At 42.8% G+C, this 20,741-nt stretch overlaps 1 protein-coding gene across 2 annotated transcripts in view; it reads right to left on the bottom strand.

The window, feature by feature from the left end:
• LOC115094477 (neuronal PAS domain-containing protein 2-like) overlaps positions 1–20,741 on the bottom strand; it is a 192,158-nt gene that overhangs the window by 37,065 nt on the left and 134,352 nt on the right. For both annotated transcript variants that reach the window (XM_029607573.1, XM_029607572.1), the window contains exons 11-15: positions 11,752–11,899; positions 2,531–2,612; positions 1,327–1,450; positions 759–865; positions 27–113 (exon numbers count right to left, since the gene is read on the bottom strand). In XM_029607573.1, coding sequence (XP_029463433.1) covers positions 27–113; positions 759–865; positions 1,327–1,450; positions 2,531–2,612; positions 11,752–11,899 — 548 coding nt within the window. The remainder of the gene's footprint in view (positions 1–26; positions 114–758; positions 866–1,326; positions 1,451–2,530; positions 2,613–11,751; positions 11,900–20,741) is intronic.

The following is a 20,741-nucleotide window of genomic DNA, read 5'->3' as shown; positions in this document are numbered from 1 at the left end:
ACACAATGTTGTGACTAAAGACATACCATTAGAGTTGGCTGGGAGGATATTGTTGGCTGGGTCATGTGATGCTGAGGCAGATGATCAGCTGGTGCTTGAGGAGCTATTATAGCCTTGAATAAACAAAACAGGTTAAATTAATTCTATAATATTGAGTAGGTTTCCATTTCCATTTCAAGATGTACGCAAGAATTTTAACTAATTGGAATGATAAACCAACAAAAACATGTCTTCTGTCTACCTGCATGCATATTGCCATTGCAACAATACAGAAGTATGAGCCTTCCCATGTGTATAAAAATTAAGAGAAAACCCAAATTAAAGTGTAATATTTTCAAGGTTTCTCCCCATCAAAGGCTGTTTTTAAATATGGATTTAGAGAAAAGGAAGTCTCTGGAAAATAGGACCAAACCTTGCCTGAGGAAGAGACTTTAGGGTTCTCAGCCCAGTTCTTGGGACATACCCAGTTAGTCAGGATATCTTTAGGGAGGCAGTTTTCAGCCTGTCAGCACTGGGACTAAAACTGCCTGCACTTTTTAGTCGAAATTTGGCACCAATTACCAAAGCAGAAGCATGTGCAGACTTTCACTTTGAAACCTGCCACGGATGCATGTTATGCGTGGTCACTTGCACTTGCTTTTTGTGCAGGTAAATTTTGCTGGAAACGTAGGCGCAGAGATTTGAAAATGCAACCTACGCATGTTAGCATATTGCCTCTTGCAGCCAGACTGAAGCTTGATGCACTGAATGAAAAATACCTGCGTGCTACTCGTTGCCATCCTCATGGGTGTTTTGTCTTGCTGGGTCACTGATAGTGACTGTCTTGAAGGGGTACTGGCTTCTGTGGGCCGCATGGATGATGTGGCTGAAAAGATATTCATAGAATTAAAAAAAATTATTGGTACCCAGATTAAGAAATATTTCTGTAGACCAGTGTTTGTCAACCCTCTCCTGGAGGCAAACCTACCCAGTCGGTTTTCAGGATATCTGAAGTGAACATGCATGAGAGAGATTTGCATACCCTGGGTCTATCTCATGCATATTCATTGTGGCAATCCTGAAAACCTGATTAGGTAGGTGTGCCTTCAGGAGAGGGTTGGAAAGTGCTGCTGTAGACTGGAAAATATGCGATGTGAATGTACTGCTGCTCGGTGGTGAGGGTGAGCAAAATGTGGAACCAAAAGTGAAGGAGGCAACAAAATGTGCAAGAGAGAGAGAGCGGAATTTGTGATGCTTCTAATGTCTTTGGCGCCTTTGCTTGCACAGGAAAACGATGACACGATAAGCCAGGTAGCCTGGCCCTGAGTGCTGCCATGCAATACGTACAGGCAGAATCCGAGAGCGCAGTGTGTGAAGATCGGCAGGAGCTATGAGAGGATGGAGACAATCTTTCACGGGTTGATTCTTGGCTTGTCGCACATTGTCTGATGTCAATATAACTGTTGTGACTCTAGACAAAAAAAAGAACCAAGAAAAATAGGTAAAAAAAACAAAACAAAAAATGTTTCCAAAAATTAACAGTTGCTAAGTTAGCTCAATTGGAAATGCAGAAAAAAGAGATTTGCATATATCTCATGCATATTCATTGTGGAAATCCTACAATCCCGACTGGCTGTGGGGTGCCCAGGACAGGCGTGGGAAGCTCTGGTCTAATGAAAAAGTATTATCTACAACCTTTATTTCTACATATTTTAAGAAATAGAAAACAGATATTCATCATCATAATCATGTTTTATATCTAAGGAGTGCCTGGGCTGACAGCACCATACAAGTACAGTACTGCTGTCTAAAAATATAAACATCTTTTTCAGCCCATTCCACTAATCTAAAATTTAATAATTTCTTTTAACTGTGTTTTGTTTACATACTGAGGTCAATATTCAAAAGTCACTTATCTGGCTAAGTTTTTAGCCGGATATCTTGTGGGTGGGTAATGGGTGTAGCGAGATAAGTTATCCTTCTAAGTTGGATGTGCTTAACAGCAGACAGCTAAGACTTATCCAGCTAAGTAGAGATTTATCTGCGGATATTCAGCTGCATAGCCATGCATATCCCGACTAAGCCAGATAAATCTATCCAGATAACTTAGATAATCCGCTATGCTTTGATTATCTACTCCACTATGTATAAAACTTACTCAGCAGTATCAGATCAAATGGAATGATCTCGGAATTCAAGAAAACATTGAAACTGCAGAATCATGAGGTAATTACACCAGTTGTGCTATTTTTATTGCTGTTATCCACTGGAAGTATATGTTTTAATCCAGTGGGCTAAAATTTGAATTAAATATATAAATTACCAGATAAATCATAGTTTTCCAGCTTTTTACCACTACCAATTTAATACAGTATATTTACAGTATATAATCAAGTAACAATCTATTTATGAAAATCATTTTAGTACTAATCTAATTAGTTAGTAAGTGTATTTGGTATTCTCTACAATTCTTTTGAGAACTGGGGTTGATTAAACTGTTTTTTTCTCTTGTCCAACTTAAGATCTCTATTCCATGTATCATGTTGTATACCTTTAAGGAAGAGGCTGCCAGTTCTATTGAGGATTCTTCCAAGCCGAGGTCTCGCCTTCTCTCTGCTCGAACCTCTGCATAACTACATGAAAGAAAAGTGAAAATAATCAGTGTCATCCTGAACCCTTTGCTTGCACTGTACATATATTTCAGAAAACAAGTTGAATTGACCCTTATTTCTTCAAAAAACAAGGTCAAACTTTACGGTTACAACAAAACGGAGAGATAGTGGCCCCTTAGTGATACTTCCCTTGGTGTTAGTATATGGGAAATATAAGCTTCTCTCGGTCACTGTTCATTCCTAAGAGGTCAGTACTTTTTCAGAAATCGAGTGATTGTCATTCCTGAGTGGCAGAGCCATAGTCCATGGGTTGGTTGTTCAGAACCAGTAAATTATAACATATCTGTGAATGCATGAAGCTTCACTTTTATCGTTCATAAATGAAGTGGGTGGATGGAGCTTGATGGAAAAGACCCATGCATATATCTTGAAAAAACATCTGTGCAAGCTTTGAGAAGTACATGCATTCTGAACAATGTTATATTGCTGAGCCACGGGATCTGTCACATACTAACTCTAGAACACTCAAGAATTTCTTGGACTACTAGCTGGCATTTCACCCATTAGATACGTTCTTTTTGTGATTTTTTTTTTTTTGCTGCTTAGACAAGAATGAGCCCTGTTAATAACCTCTGTCCACTTGAGCAATTGTTACGAAGTAATGTAGACCATGATTGCATATATTTCTCTGTGTTTGTGATTGGTTAATCAAGAGCACCCTTTGGCTACAGACCAGCAATCAATGCAGATTGCCATCCAGGCAGTAGTAGAATATAAGAGGTAGAATTTAAAAGCCTGGTGTACATCAAAATTGGGAGATACACGTACAAGTATGGCTCACGCATGCCCACCAAATTTTAAAAGCAACCCAGATGTGAGTGTATCTCAAACGTTTTCAAACGGGGGGCTGGGCATTTCAGGGCGGGGCCAAGAGATCTGCATGTAAATATTTATGTACCTGGTTGCACACCCAGATCCCCTGCTGCACAAGTTTAAAAAAAATAAAAAAATAGCCATACCAGAAGGGTTGTAAGGGTCTGGGATAACTAGGAGGAGTGTAAGTTATTCAACCAGGGGGCTTTGGAGGATCTAGCTGTTAACTGGGCAAACTGGTGGACAAACTGGTGAAACAGGCAATAGCATGGATGTGACCTTTTAAAATTACACGGCAGAGGTGCAGCCAAGCTTCTGCAACATAGGATGAAATTCTGTTCTCCTTTAACATCTGTAACTGAGCAGTAAAGAATTTCTGAGCACTTCCGGAGCGTGCACCATTTAAATCTGCACCGTGTTTTTGCATTAGCAACACAGTAACTCAAATCTCTAAGGGCCTCATTTTCTAAAGTATCGCAGGTCTGCGATACTTTAGAAGATGAGGGGCGGGCCTGCGCTGCCGGTTTCGCACCCAATAGCGCCACCATAGGAGGTGTAGCTATTGGGAGCGAAATAGGCAGCGAAAAGGCACCTACCTTTACACTGTCTGCGGCGTCGGCGCAGAGTTGGCCCCGGTGACGCCCCGACTCCTCCTCTTCCGGGGCCAACTCTGCCCCGACTCCGCCCCCATCCTGGTATCGCACGCGATAAGGGACTTTTCGCGTGCGAAAGGTCCCTTATCGCGTGCAAGCGGCTTGGAAAATGAGGCCCTAAATTTGAAAGTGTGCAAAAATTATGCTCATATATAAATCTTGGTGGGACCAAACCAAATATTTCTGAGTTGGTCTAAATATTTATTTTGTAGATACAAAAATAAATAAATAAATAAGCTGTGGCTCACATATCTACAGAAATTCAGACATCTCAACAGCCCAAGGATTTTACAGACTTGAGGCCATAGATTTTAGTCTGCAGTCTTCTTAATCCCACCCTTTTTTGGTAACTGTTATTCAGGTATCCCAGTATTCCTTCATATTGCTAGGAGCAAAGAAAACAGCCACTTATTTAAATGCCTCTTTCAAATTCTTGTCTTGGCATCATGTGTAAAGGTGACATGCTCTTCACCTATCCTCTGGTAAACTTACCTGGAACCTTTGGGTAATGGCTTTGTTCGATCTTTAGTCTTTTTTTTTATTATTGCATTTTTGGCTTTGAAGTTTCCTCATGCTCTTTTGGTCTTCCGGCTCAATTGTGACCAGCCTCTTTTGGGCTATGGCACCATGAACTTTCATTTGTAATACCCGGGGTTCTTCCCCTATTTTGATAAACCCCTACCTATCCCAGTGACAATGGTCTGAGGCCAAGGGCCTCAGACCATGGCTCCCTTTGAATCTGGTACGTTTGCACCCTGAGTCTGGCCAGTAGGTGTCACCAATGAGTAATGGCTAAGACAACCTATCTCCAGGAACTGTGAACTCTGCTTCCCCAGCATCCCAGTCTCAGTTAGACCCAAGAATGGAAAACCTGCCCTGTGAATCAAGCCCAGGTTCTCCACATAGCAGAATATAGCACTTCTACTAAGCCACTGGGCCGGCCCAAAAGTGTAAGCTCTTTGACCTTGACATATATTAATAAGTACATTTCACTTTCAATCTAATATTCTTCATCCATATTCTCCCATTTTCTTTGTAGCTCCAATTTGAGCCCCTCAAGGCCTCTATCTTTTAAAATGCAGTTGGTGCACAAGACAGCGCAGACAACCTGAATATCTTTATTTATTGATTAGATTTTTATTTTTTTTTGCAGCATGGTAAAAGAATGGTGTGGCCTGAATATTTCCAGATATTCAGGGATTTTCATAGCTCAGGGCTTTTCCAGAATTGATGTTTAAATTCTTGCATTGTGCAACAGTAATTATAAAAAAAGGCATCTCAATTGTTCCCTAGTTATTTTAGACTGAAAGTGGTCCATCAAGTCCAGTCTTCTAACAACTCTCTTTGGTGCACTGGGACAGAGTCTGCGAGTACTTTTTGCCATGAGCTTTGCACTGATTTTCAAAGCAAAAGTGCATAAGTGCTTTTACTTTGAAATTTGATGCAGGCATGTGAACCTGTTTATCGTATGGGTACTTTTTTCATGCATAGGGTTGCGCGTTTTCCCTTACCCCTTATTCAGTAAGGGGCGGAAACTGTGCGTCCAACCCGCGGCACCTAATAGGGCCCTCAACATGCAAATGCATGTTGAGGGCCCTATTAGGTATTCCCGCGCGATACAGAAAGTAAAATGTGCAGCGAAGCCGCACATTTTACTTTCAGAAATTAGCGCCTACCCAACGGTAGACGCTAGTTTCTGCCGGCACCGGGAAAGTGCACAGAAAAGCAGTAAAAACTGCTTTTCTGTGCACCCTCCAACTTAATATCATGGCGATATTAAGTCGGAGGTCCCAAAGAGTAAAAAAAGTTAAAAAAAAAAATAAAAAAATTTAAAATGGGCCGGCGGCTGTCGGGCCAAAAACCGGACACTCAACTTTGCCGGCGTCCAGTTTCCGAGCCCGTGGCTGTCAGCAGGTTCGAGAACCGACGCTGGCAAAATTGAGCGTTGGCTCTCGAAATCTCTAAGAGTCAAATGAAGAGTTGATGAAATTGGGTAACATTTTGCCAGCAGACGTGATTATAACTACAGCACTTCAAAAGGGAATTTGAATGAGTTTTTAGAGGAAAAAGATATTGGTGAATATGATGATCTGACTAGATGCTAGAGAAAAGAGCCAATCCAGAGTGATTGAGGCCAAGTGCCATATCTAGGGTCAGGAGAAGAAGTTATCACTGCTGCAGAACTGGCTACGGATGCACCATCCCCTAGATTACCACATGGGGAAGACAATTTTCAAAACCATTTATGTGGGCAAATAATGATATATATGCCTGGAAATTGGCTGTCTGAAGATAGCCATCCCTCAATGTGGCTAAGAATATGTGCGGTGTGCCACAACATGTGTGCTCTTAGCTACATTTGGAGGAAGGAGGAGAAAAGTGGTGCACATACGGGCCGATTCAGTAAAGTCCGCGGGCGTTCTCTCCCGCAGACTTTACTGAATCGGCCCGTATGTGCGCCACTTCTCTCCTCCCTCCACAAATGTAGCTAAGAGCACACATGTTGTGGCACACCGCACATATTCTTAGCCATATTGAGGGGTAGCAATCTTCAGACAGCCAATTTCCAGGCATATATATCATTATTTGCCCACATAAATGGTTTTGAAAATTGTCTTCCCCATGTGGTAATCTAGGGGATGGTGCATCCGTAGCCAGTTCTGCAGCAGTGATAACTTCTTCTCCTGACCCTAGATATGGCACTTGGCCTCAATCACTCTGGATTGGCTCTTTTCTCTAGCATCTAGTCAGATCATCATATTCACCAATATCTTTTTCCTCTAAAAACTCATTCAAATTCCTTTTTGAAGTGCTGTAGTTATAATCACGTCTGCTGGCAAAATGTTACCCAATTTCATCACTCTTCATTTGACTCTTAGAGATCTCCCCTTTGTTTTGTTTGTTGCTGTTTTTAAGCCTATGAGATCCCTGATATATTTGTATAGTTAGTATAGTAGAGTTAGTTATTTTTCCAATGTAGATAGGATATCCTTTTTGATGACAGGAGCCCAAATCTGCTGTTATGTTTCTATATTTCTGTGTTTCAAATTTTACAACTACTCTATGCAGATTCACAAAGTTTAGTATAATAAATAAGTACTGATTCAGCAATTTCAGTCATTTTAGGCCAAACAGATAAGTGGACTACCACCAGAGGGTGCCAGATGCCAAGGTTAAAGATAAAACAATACATGTTAGTCACCATTAAAATGTGCATACAAAACAAGCAATCTGAACTTTGTCCTAGAATGAATATAAAAACACTAGTCAGCAGCTCTGTTTCATCTTCTCTTGTTATCTCTGCCTTCAATTAAATGTTCCTCATGGACACATTATGAAGCTCTAGGCCCAAATTCCCTTCTATAATAGGGTCTCTGCAGATGCACAGATTTACTGATTATAGTACATCTGTACATCCAAAGTTTATGTTCCTTCTACTCTTAAAAATCCATTAAACTATAAAGATGTCTGATAATCAATGCATAAAACTCAGTTCTTTTTTAAATAAAACACAGGATTTATGGAATATGTTCTCCCCTTTCTGTCCACCCATCTCCCAACTGCCTCCCAGTCATCAATAAAAAAAAAAAAGTGTAATTTCTTCCATCTGATAGCTAGTTATCCAGCTAAGTGGTAGCTGTTTAGCAGGGGTGAATATTCCACTGTCACTACTTAGCCAACTAAATCCTAACTTATCTGGCAAAGTAGCCTAAATATCGCCCTCTCTATGTTTAAAAAGAGAGGTTCCCTGTCCTTACACATCTCGTAAAAATCATGTAAACCCCCTTTAAATGGAGATTTTGACCTGCTCAGAATCCAGTAATACATTATCAGCTTCACTATATCATGCAGGGACCTGATTATTCCTTTCCCAAAGTGACGTCCCTCTCCTGACATCTCCAACATCTGGAACTGGGCATAGAAAAAGAAAAGAGCATGTTCACTCCATGATGTCAGTTTGAACGAAGGGCAAGAAGCTCATATCCCTTTCTCTGATTTCAGTATTGGACAGCCTCATCTAAAAAAAAGCTCTAAACCGCTCGTACAACTGAATTTCATAGGAAATAAATAGGGAAAACATAGCATTCTGAAGTCATGACTGGAAAAACCTTGAAAATGGATCTAACAAAATAAAATCTGTCACATCTGCACACATCTGGGAAGTATATCCCACATATTCATTTTTAAGATAATTGCTAGTAAAGCTATTTTTATTACTCCCGCTACAGAACTCATATGGAGTTTGGACGAACCCAACTCCCCATGAATAAAAGAACAGAAAGTGCGCTCTTCCCTTCACAGGAGTGTGGCTAGGGATTCTGCTATCAGTGTTTCCTAACTCTCAAGAAGTCAAGGGCACTGAGGCCAATACCGGACCTGCAGAAGCTGAACAAGCTGTTGATTCAGGAGAGCTTCAAGATGAACTCCTTCAATTCTTCAACTGAGGGATTGGCTGAGTGCTCTGGATTTTGAAGGATTCTTATGCACACGTTCCCATTCACCCTACCCATCCGACATTCCTCAGGTTTGTGATGAAGGGCATGCACTGCTAGTACAAGGTGCTCCCATGTGGGCTCTCAGCATCCCCCGAGGATATTTACAAAATGCCTTACGGTAGTGGTGGCACAGATTGGTCAGCAGGGAGTCTGCACCTTCTCATACTTGGATGATTGGTTGGCGATGAGTCCATTTCTGTCAGTTCTGGAGTTCCTTGAGATGAACATCCGTCTTTTCTCATCCCTGAATTTCTTGGTTCAACGTTTCCAACAAGAGGATTCAGTTCACAAGAGCCTGCATACACTTGCTCCAAAAGAAAGCATTTCTCCCTGTTAAAAGAGCCACATTGCTGATGGTCCTAGAACAGTCTTTGTTATAGCAGGACCAAGCATCAGCAAGATTTGTCCTGGTTCTTCTCAGACACCTGTTGCATGGCTGCATGTGTTTCTCCGGACTCACCTGCATACGCAGGGCCTTCAGTGCTCCCTCTAAAGCCAGGCCAGTGGGATCGCCTCTATCGACCATTATCCCACCAAATCCTTGTGACTCCTGAGATAAGGACCATCCCTTCAGTGGTTCTAAAGGTGGATCTCTCACTATGCGTCCCAGCATATCAAGTGACCCTGCCTACCAATGCCTCCACCAAGGCGGGGGGGGTGGGGGATGGGGTGGAGAGGGGTGCACATCAGAACGGTATGGATACAAGGATCACAGGCCCCGTGGACAGACAAATACAAATCAACTTTCTGCAGCTGCGAGCCATCTGCCATGCTCTAAGGCTTTCTGTTACCTTTACTCAGGCAGGAGAATCTGATGTAGATGGATAACCAGGTAACCATTTTTTATGTAAACAAAGAGGGAGGCACGGGTACATGGCGGATAACTTGCTACCGCAGTGGTTACTACCCTTAACCAATAAGCCTTGATGCTTTTGATGAAACTGCAACATTGCTCTCCACTTCAATGGCAGGGGGAAAAGGGGAAATGGATTCAGACAACCACTAACAAGGGCCCTGATTTTTACAGTCCGGGGAACTGATAAGCATGGGGGTAACTTGCTGGTGCGGCAGTTACTGCCCTCAACAAAAGGCATGGGATTGCTACCCTTAACCAATAAGCCTTGATGCCTTTGACACAACTGCTTTGATAGCGGGAGGTGAGTGGGTAGGGGGAGGAATTGGATGCAGATAAAAACCAACATGAGCCCTGACTTTTACAGTCTGGGTTTGATGCACAGACATAAGGGAAAAAGAACAGGACTGCTTCTATGGCCAAGTCCAAAAGCAAAGCACATCAAGCAGCACTGTCTGAATTTTCAAGGAGGCTCATCACACAATAAAAATGTTGTTAGCAGTAAATATTTTATGGATTATCATAAGGTTTGGGGATAACTGCATGGAGCAGCAGTTGCTACCCTTAAGAGAAACATGAGGGTAACCTGCACGGCGCAGCAGATACTATCATAAGAAGCTTGCTGGGCAGAATGGATGGACCGCTTGGTCCTTTTTTGCCATCATTACTAAGTTACATCCTCTGCCAGGAGGCCCTCCGAATCTGGATGTAGGCCACCCATCATAATATCCATATCCAAACGACCTACCTTCTAGGAATCCAAATTATTTTCGCGGTCTGTCTCAGCAGAGTGCTGCTGCTGGACAAGTAGTCCTTGGATCAAGAGGTCACAGACGACTTGTTCAGTTGCTAGGGATGCCAGTGATCAACCTGTTCTAAACAGCAAGAAAAGCCGAAAAGGTCTGCTCTATGCATCCAAGCAGCTACAGATCTGCTCCCAATGCTTTGTGCTAAGCTGGAGCACCAGTCTACTCTATGTATATCCATTGATTCCTCTCATTATCAGCACTGTCCAGAACACCTTTCAGAACAAAACAAGAATTATACTCATAGCACTGGCCTGGCCCAGACAGGTATGATATCCTCATCTCATTTATCTATCAATCTAAACTCTGATTCTTTTGAGAATTTCTCCGACTCTCATCACACTGGAGGATGGAAAGCTCTTCTAAACCTATCATTGCTGACCCTCATGGCGTGGATATTAAGCACACAGTGGTCTCTTCCTTACTCCTTCCGAAGGAGGAAGAGGACATGCCAATTTCAGCTAGAAAGTCTTCAGTTTCAAGAGGAATAGGTTCTTAATTTGGTGTGGGATCAGCCAGCTGGATCCCTTCTGTTGTGGCACGAAGGCCTTACTTCAGTATCTATTCTTCCTATTTTCCTCGGGCCTTAGTTAGCATCTCTTCAGTCAAAGTTCATCTACAAAAGCTTCAATCTCTCTCCAGCCTTTGCTATCAAAGTTCATGCAAGGACTATGGCTTTCCAAACTTCTGGTCAGTAAACCTCCAGTCCCTTGGTATCTAAACATAGTCCTAGCTCAATTCATGAAACCTCCTTTCAAACCTCTGGAGTTGGTTGGGCTTAAACTTTCTCACCTATATACTGTTGTTTCTTGTTGCTGTCACTTCAGTGCGTTCAGGCTCTGGTTTCATATTCACCATACCTTTTTTTTTTTTTTTTTACTAGAATGGTTCTATAAATTCACTCCAAATTCCATCGGAAAGTAGTATCTTGTGTTCCACATTAATCAAGCTAATCGACATTCTTTCCATACTGACTTTCAGATTATAGACTCTGTCAAGGGTCATCAAATGAGAACCATGGCAGCTGCAGTGGCTCATTTCAGGGGTGTGCATAGGTTAAACATTTTTCACACCCCCCCCCCCCCCCCCCAGAAATTTCATTTCATTTCATGTTTATTTTGTTTCATTAGTTTAAAAAAGCAAACAAAATAAACATAAGTCCTCATACCAGAAACAGAAAAAACCCAGAAATGGAGTCTCCCAAGGCCTCCTGTACCCACCACCCATCCCTCCCACCTGGAAACGTGCCAGGGCCAGGGATCATCCCTGCTAGTAAGTGATTCTCAGCATCCACTGCTCTCTCCATGCATTTTCTCCCAGCCTCCTATTTTCCAGTTTATATCATGGACCCATTCTCTTGAGTTTTTTTTACCACTTAAGTTGCAATAGTTTAGTTGACGCTTGTCAGGACCAGAACACTTTCTGAACAAGTCTGTAACTTAACAATCAAGTTCTTTCTCATAAAGACTACATACTTACCTAACCACAGTATGTGTGCAAACAATGAATTCGGGTTTTGAATTCCACTGATGGTATGTAATGTAGTAATGAGTTTGCAACCAAATCCACTGCTGGCCCTTAGTCAAGAATCTGTAGTAGCAAGACTTCCCTTTCCCAAATTGCATCACTGTAACAGGAAAGAAAAGAATTCTATTAATACGAACAATGGCATCAAAATCATTCTGCGGTCTTAATGTCCAGAGTTACAATTGGTGAAAATAACAGCAATGTCATCATGGGCTCGTGCATTATAGAAACAAAAAAAACAAAAGGGCTGATATTCAAAAGATTTATGTGGTTACAATCAGCTTTTAACCACATAAATCTAACTGGTTAAAAACATTTCTTCCTCTTCTCCCTTCCCCTCCCCCTCTCCCAGTCCGGCTAAAACCTAACCAGCAGAAATACTGTGTGCACAGGATTAGCCAGACAAAAAAAAAATCAGCTTGGTCAAGGAGTGTCCAGAGCGTAATTTTAAAAAGATTTAGCGGGTTAGCGTGATATTTAGCTGCCCTGTATGTAACCATGCAAGTTTTGTGTGGTTAGATTTAACAAAGTTAACCAATTAAATTCAATGATCAGTAATGAAGCCAGGAGTTCAATATAAGACTTTTCCTCATGCTGTCTTTATGGGGAAAAAAGCTGAATAATTCAGGCTCATAATGTTTTGGCATGATCACACTGTCTGTTGTATTGTATTTATTTGTGCTTTGTAGTATTATATACCCAAAGACTGAGGAAAGAATTTTAATGAAATTAGAAAACTCTATTCTTTTTTTTTCTGTTCTCCAATTTCCCCACAAACCACAACTAAAGGATTGCAGCCTCTTATGCACACAGGAGTTTTCCTGTATATATTCCTGTGTAACATGGTGCTATATTTTACTGTGGGAAGGGCTGGGGAGAGGGTATCCTGCAATACGAGGACCTTTCCCCAGTATCATAATCGCAGTGATTTCCCCATGATATTTTTTTTCTCTCAGAAAAAGCCTGCAGTAAAAACTATCGCAGGGAAAATGGGAAAAAATGTGCAATGGCGGCCCACTTTGCCCAGGGCTGCCAACATGTTAAAGAGCCACTTGGCCCAAAAATAACACTCCCTCCCGGTGTGGCCAAACTCCCTCCTTCTGTTTAGATCCCCCACCCACCCTCCTGCCACCTGTTCAGTCGGCGCAGCCTTATAAAAGTGACAGACATAGAAATGAATGTCACGCTGCTACCCCCACCTCCTTGTCAAACCCCTCCCTTTTTTTTCACATTTGCCACCCCAACCGAATACCCCAGTGAATCCAATAGCCCCCCACCCTCCCTTACCTTTAACAGGAATCCTGGTCCAGTGGCAGTCCAGAGCTGGTTGACGCCATTTTCCAAAATGGTGCTAACTGGCCTTTACCCTTATCACATGATGGGGCAAAGGCCAGTTGGCTCCATTTTGGAAAATGGCATTGACCGGCTCAAAGACTAGTGGGTGCTCTGGGCCGCCACTGGACCACCAGGATACCTTTTAATGTAAGGTCTGGGGGTCCTTAGACCACCAGGGATTCCATTTATGTGTAAAGGGGATGGGGTCGTGCCACTAGATTACCAGGAATTATGCAGTATGGTGGGGCATCCAGGAGGGGTTTGGGAGCTGATATGGGGATGGCTGGGGGCTCTTTGTTTGAGGTTGGTAGTTAGTTGGGTGGGGGATCAAATTTGAAAAAAGGGGAGGAGTTTGGCAAGGAGAGAGGACATTGCCAGACAACATTAATTTCTAGTTCTGCTACTTTTTTTTAAAGGCTGCGCCACTTCGACAGGCAGCTGTCAAAGTGGCGCAGACCTCTGGGAGATTTTAGCACGATAGGAGGAGGGCTATTTGTGGGCCGCTTGGCCCTTTAAATATCAGCGTGGGAACATCTTGATACTCCCGTGGAAAAATATCCACAACTCCTGAAAAAGAGATAAAATAACACCAGTTCCCTTATTTTTGGCAAGCCACCTTATTTTATTTGTATAGGATTACCTATGCATTAACTTCTGTTTTTCCTGCATTAATTACTTATCATGGCTTAGTAAATGTAGCTCTTAGATTGTAAGCACTCTGAGGATACAGGAATACCTACAGTACCTGAATGTAATCCGTGCCGAAAGGCGGAATAACAATTCAATATTTATTTATTTAAAAATCATTTATGTATCGCCTAACAGAGTACATCTTCCTAAGCGATTGGATTCAAACAATTTGTATAAAATATATACAAAAAATTAAGATAAATTAAAAAATAGTAAAATGAAATAAAAAGCATCTTTATAAAAAACATTCTTTATTCAAAGCTTTCCTAAATGTAAGCAAATTCATCTCTTCTCTCACATTAGATGGTAACTGGTTCCAAAGTATAGGAATCTTTCCTGCAAAAGATCTTGATTTCAGGGGAGAATGTGGAAACATTTTAACCTCTCCAACTTTCAGAAAATGACCTGTCATAGATCTCAAGCATCTATTGGGTTTATACCAATGTAATCGATTTTTCAGCTGTGGTGAGCTTACTCCTTTTAGCATTTTAAAAGGCAAACCCACATTTTTAAATTTGCATCTGGCACTCACTGGAAGCCAATGAAGATCTAGTAATAATGGCTTAGCAGGGGTTCTCCTAGTACTTCCAGTCACAATTCGGGCCGCCGTGTTCTGAATTATTTGTAATTTACGAGAGATTTTTACAGGCATACCCAAAATTAAAGCAATACCATAATCGAGATAAGACAGCACCAAAGAAAAAACAACTGTTCTCAATACCGCAGTATCCAGGAAAGGTTTAATTTGCCTAATCCTGAAATAATAGGTCCTAACCAAACACAAAACATGTTTCTCTAAGCTCAAAGAGGAGTAAAGTTGAATCCCAAGAGATGTGACTTCTTCCTAAGGAAAAATCTCCTCCCCCATCAACTTCAAAGGAAAATCAAATCTACTATCACCCAAAAACAGAATCTCAGTTTTCTTAGCATTCAAAACCAACCTCCTCTCATTTAGCCAATTCTTCAAAGCTTCCAAACAAGATCCTAATTGTTTGTAACTCTCCTTCTAATCTGAACCCAAGGGAACAATACTCTGACTATCATCTCCATACATATATGGCAAAAAACCTGCTTCCCGAATAATCTCACCAAATCTGCTCATAAAAATATTGAACAGAATTGGTGAGATAGATGATCCCTGTGGCACTCCACAGCCCACATCAGAAACGGCAGAGAAATTGCCTTGAAAATTCACCAACTGCTTTCTCCCAGACAGAAAATATTGTAACCATTTCAGAACCATGTCCTCAATGTTAGGTTTTGTGGACCCTTGGCCCGAGGTAGGGTTGACACTACCTGAGGGGTTGGGCCCCGCAGGTTCCCACCATCGGGAGGCAAGGCTGGGCAGGAACAGAGGCAAACAGGAACTTCGCCAGTACCGGCCCTCGTTTCCCGCAGGTGGAGCCCTTGGGTGCTGGGGCCGGCTGGTCTTAGGCGCGCCTCTGTGTGACTGGTCCCGGAGAGAGTAAGCGGCTGGAGGCAGAGAGTGTCAGTAAAGTTAGGTATAGTCCAAGTCCGAGGTACTCTTGGAGGGAGAGGGAGAGAAGGCCTCAAGAGATGAGAGGCCACTGCAGCTCCGGGAGCAATAGGGCAGGACCACGTGGCAGTGGCCCTGAATAGAGGAGGTGCAGAAGTAGAGGCTTGTACTCTGAAGTGCTGAAGCAGGGCTAGAGCGGAGGATCTGCTGTAGCAGGTACAAGTGGAGAAGTAGTGCAGAGGAACAGCCTGCGGCACGGCAGTGTAATCACAGGAACTTGCACTGTAGCAGCACTGCGAGGTGCCCCGAGGAGCAGGATCACAGAGACACAGTCCAGTAATGTCGCAGCGCTGAGCCAGGTCTTGAAGAGAGGATACATGAAGTAGGATCTCCAATGTAGAAGCGCTAAGGCAGGGCCCGAGAAGTGGGAAGCACGGAGACAGGGTCCCAGATGTAATAGCGCTGAGCCTGGCCCCGTGGAGCGGAGAAGCGCAGAGACAGGATCTCAGGTGTAGTAGTACTGAGCCTGACCCCGAGGAGCGGGAAGCAGGGTCCTAGGTGTAGAAGTGCTGAGATCTGAGGAGCAGGAACAACAGGTCCGGAGAACTGGAGCAAGCACCAGAAGTAACCAGGGAACTCGTTGCTAAGTTGGTTAGTGGTGGCTGGAGGTGGTGCTTAAGTATCCCGGGCCCATGATGTAATCAGCAGGGCCGGTGATGTCATCAGCCATTGGCCTTTTAAAGAGGACAGATGGCGCGCGCACCTAAGGAGGGCCAAGGTTGGAACGCTGGTCGGTGGCATCCCAGCCGCCATGTGGAGCACAGAGAGCTGGGAGGAACGTGGCGGCAGCAGTTGGCCACAGCCGCGAGTTCAACAGGAGTAGAGAGCCAAGTATGATATGATGGGAGTTGAGCCGGCCACGGGCGGCCGCAGCCGACAGCCATAACACTCAATACCCAAGGCCTTACAACGTTTCAATAGTAATCGGTGATTAACCAAGTCAAAAGCAGTAGAAAGTTCTAACATTACCAATAATGCATCTCACCTCTATCAATCCATTAAGGAAACCAGGGTTCTGCCTGAAACCGGCTTGAGCCGGATCCAGTGAGTTCTTACCTTGTCTCATTTTATTTTATGTCTGTTTTATCTTATTTTATATTAATTATTTTATTTGGTTATATTATTGTATTTAATTTTAATTTTTGATATTTATAATTTTACTTTTCTTGTATTATGTGTTGTTTTTTTAATTTTACTTCTTGCGTGTATAATGTGCTTTCTTTTAATGTTTTATGTCTTGTTAACCGTTGTGATAGAATACTGAACGACGGTATATAAAACCAATAAAGAAATATATAAATAAAAGGTCAGCTGATTCCAAGAATTCAGAAACTTGGTTACTAACGGCTTTTTCTAACACCTTACCTATAAAAGAAAGATTTGATATAGGGCTATAACTACTACATAATCTAGGATCTAGACTTTCATTTTTCAGTAAAGGAGAAACAATCACCGTTTTACATTGAGTAGGCACAGAACCAACTTCCAGAGACTTATTAACCAATTTCTGTAGACATGCCAAAACTTTATCTGAAATAACCAGGATGGACAATAAAAAACAAGAATACTCTTGGTATTTTTGTTTAAATCTCCTAACCAAATAAAAGATTGCTTAAGCATGGCATGTTAAAGAAGCAGTGATACACAAACGCACATCTAAAAACTCATGAAAACATCATTACACATGCCTACGAGAATTCCCGTTCAGTCCCATTCAGGCTTAAGACTGCCCTGACACTTGTCTTTTCCTGCCCAGTCAAATTTAAATCTCCCTCAACCCTCATCCTCCTCATTCCCAAGTCAATGGAATCTCTCGTGTCACAAATCAAGAGGAAAAACACGACTAAGAATTGGAGGAGAAACAAAAGAAAGACATATTTACTCGTCTATTTTCAAAACTGTATAGCCGTGGGTACTTTTTACCCTGGATTTGGCACAAGTTTTCAAAGTGAAATGGCATGCGTACTTTCTAATAATTGTCCAAGGAACAAGTACCAACAGAGATTTGCATCCCCTTTTTCTGCAGATATTTTTTCCCAGCAAAACAATGTGCACAGTTATGAAAATCTAAACTAGGTTTGCTGTTTTCTTCGCCGATCTAACATTACCCCCGAAATGTTTCCACGGAAATGCAGGTAAAAGTATGCGCACTGTAGCTCAACGTGTGTACTTTTATCTGCATACAGGGTGGGCAATTAAAAAAAAACAACCTTTTTACCAAGACAACTAACCTTTTCTATGAGAAAATGACCTTTGAAAACAGCCCTCTAAGGTGGGGCTTTTTGACATCTAATTTCTGCAGCAAATACGCGAGAAAGTTACACCAATTTTCAAAGCAGACTTTGAAAATTGTCCCACCAAATTTGCCCCCACACACCTACACCTGTTATCTGATGTGCATAGGTTTTGGGGAAAAATTTACCCACATTTGTTTGAGCTTTCAAACTTGTGTCCTAACCCCTCCCTAATTCCACCCCCAGGAATGCTTCCCCATATGTTTTTCCAGTACATTGGTTAGACAATTTTGCAATAAGGCCATTTCTGTTCATAAAACTTTGTTTTAGCCACAGAAGTCCCTTTGAAAATTATCCTCTTAAAAGCATAACCCAATTGTTTTTACTATTTTTCCATTTCTTCCGTAAGGTCAACAAAACAGTTGCAGTTGGTACCTTTACGATGCTATTAATCATCAAGTACTGATGGCTCATCTGAGGAACACTGGAATATCAGCCACGGTGCTTAAGTAGTTCACCGCAGGTCTGATAAACCGCATCCACCAGATACGGACTGGGTCAGCATCATCTCACACATGTACCGCATGGTACATTGCCTGATCAGCAATGCTTTTTAATATTTATCTGCGTCCTATCTGTAGCCTACTCACAGATATGGGAGCGAGTTACACAGATGATATTCATGGTTTTGTTTCTTTAGTGACTACCCTGACTGTTCTTCAAACCCTTGTCTTATTGGGTTTAGACTATTGTAGTTCGATTTACATCAGATTACAGCGACTATGCTGAAACCTGTCTTCAGATGGTACAGCATACAGCTGCAAGGGTGTTGATGGGAGCTAGACTCAGGGACCATGTGGAACTGGTTCTGTAATCTCTCCTAGGGCTTCCGATACAGTAGCAGATCAAATTTTTAGATCCTCATATTTATCCATAAGGTCCTCCCTGCAGAGAGTCCAGTTTGTTTTAGTGCAATTTTAAAGCTCTATAAACCTGCGAGGGCACTGAGATCTGTGGGCTGGAATATAAATCACCACCACAGCACGTTCATTTTAGCAGATACGCGCGGAGCCGCGCGTATCTGCTAAAAACCTGGATCGGCGCGCGCAAGGCTATTGATTTTGTATAGCCGGCGCGCACCGAGCCGCACAGCCTACCCCCGTTCCCTCCGAGGCCGCTCCGAAATCGGAGCGGCCTCGGAGGGAACTTCCTTTTGCCCTCCCCTCACCTTCCCCTCCCTTCCCCTACCTAACCCACCCGCCTGGCCCTGTCTAAACCCCCCCCTTACCTTTGTTGGGGGATTTACGCCTCCCGGAGGGAGAAGTAAATCCCTGCGCGCCAGCGGGCCGCTAGCGCACCGGGACGCGATCTGGGGGCGGGTCCGGAGGGCGCAGCCACGCCCCCGGGCCGCCCCGGGCCGTAACCATGCCCCCGGGCCCGCCCCCGGAACGCTCCCGACACGCCCCGAAAACGCCGTGCGATTCGGGCCCGCCCCCCGACACGCCCCCTCCGAAAACCCCAGGACTTACGCGACAAGACAAAGATGATCCTTGCGGCACCCCAGACTTTATTAGTCTGCTTGATGAGACCCTATCCCTCATCCTTATACTTTGAGTTCCGTTACATAAAAAGGAAGTAAACTACCTTAACACTGCATCTGAAATTCCTGTCTCTTGCCATCGACTCAGCAGCTCGCGATTTACTGAATCATATCTTTTAATTCACTTTTAGATGTTTTTATTGTAAGCGACGCAAACTAGGACAGAGTACTTTAGAAATCTTTTAAAAACATAAAACTAAATTGGACTAATAGATTTGTGACTAGCTTTCATGAGTTATTTATTTATTTATTTATTTATTTATTTATTTATTTATTTAGAAGATTTATATACCGATGAACGTTGGGAACATCTTATCGGTTTACATTAAAACAAAATTATAGCTAACCGAGCTTTACATAGAAATTTGAACCAAATGTAACAAGGAACAGAACAGATAATTAATAACAAGACAGCATTAGCACTAAACTTATGAAGGGGACTGAATGAAAATGGATCAAAAAAATATATACCGTATTTTTCGGACAATAAGGCGCACCGGATTATAAGGCACATTATCAATGAGCGCCTGCTAAGGCGTCCAGATTCATATATAAGCCGCACCGGATTATAAGGCGCAGCAGTGGCGTAGCGAGGGGTGGGCGGCTGCCAAGAAAAAAATCATGTTTAAACGCGCTGATGCTCCTCCTCCTTCCTGTCTGTGCGTCCCCGGAAGTAAACGTTGCCGGAGCCGCGTGGGCAGGAAGGAGGGGAAGCATCAGCGCGTGCAAACGTGGAGCAGCACTTGTGTTTACGGACCGCTGCAAATCTCAAGTCGCAGCGGCCCGAGAAGAAGAAGAGGCCCGGTAGCAGGGCCACTGCAGAGCCCATCCTGCGGCGACCTGCGAAGAGGAGGCCTAGAGGTGAGTGAGAGCCTGTGCTTGAGCAAGACAGCATGTGGGAGTGAGAGACTGAGTGTATGAATGATTGTATGAGACACAGCATGTGACAGTGAGAGCCAGTGTGTGTGTGTGCGAGAGAGAGAAATGCATGTGAGAATGAGAACCTGACTGTGTTTGAGGGAAGAAGATGGAGAGAAAAGAAACAGAAAAAAAGACAATATGAAAGGAGTGGCAGCAGAAAAATTCATATATAAGCCGCACCGGATTATAAGGCGCACTTCCGATTTCTGAGAAAATCGTAGGTTTTTATGTGCGCCTTATAGTCCGAAAAATACGATATATATATATAATAGGGAAGGAAGGGAGGATCTATTTACAGTTATACTCCCTTCAGCAGATCAGTATAAAATGAGCACATGAGAGTTCCACAGAAAGCACACTACTTTATCCTATTCGTTTGGAAGACAAGAGAATGAAAGGATTGGTTGGGTCGCAATCAATCTAACTTGAATTCCATCAGCTTGGATCTAGCGTGTATTGTCAGCCACTGAAAACCTTGGGAATCTCACATGTTATAGCAGGCAATTTCCCACAGTACTGTCCTGCCATTAACGGAACTCACTGGTAGGTCTAATTTCATGTTGGCCATGGTTAAGAAACTCTGAAAGTGATTAGCGGCTGTTACATTAGGTGGCTATCATCAGCT

Source organism: Rhinatrema bivittatum, chromosome 6 (assembly GCF_901001135.1).
Source record: "Rhinatrema bivittatum chromosome 6, aRhiBiv1.1, whole genome shotgun sequence".
Classification (NCBI taxonomy): Eukaryota; Metazoa; Chordata; class Amphibia; order Gymnophiona; family Rhinatrematidae; genus Rhinatrema; species Rhinatrema bivittatum.
This window is presented reverse-complemented; position numbering and strand designations above follow the sequence as displayed.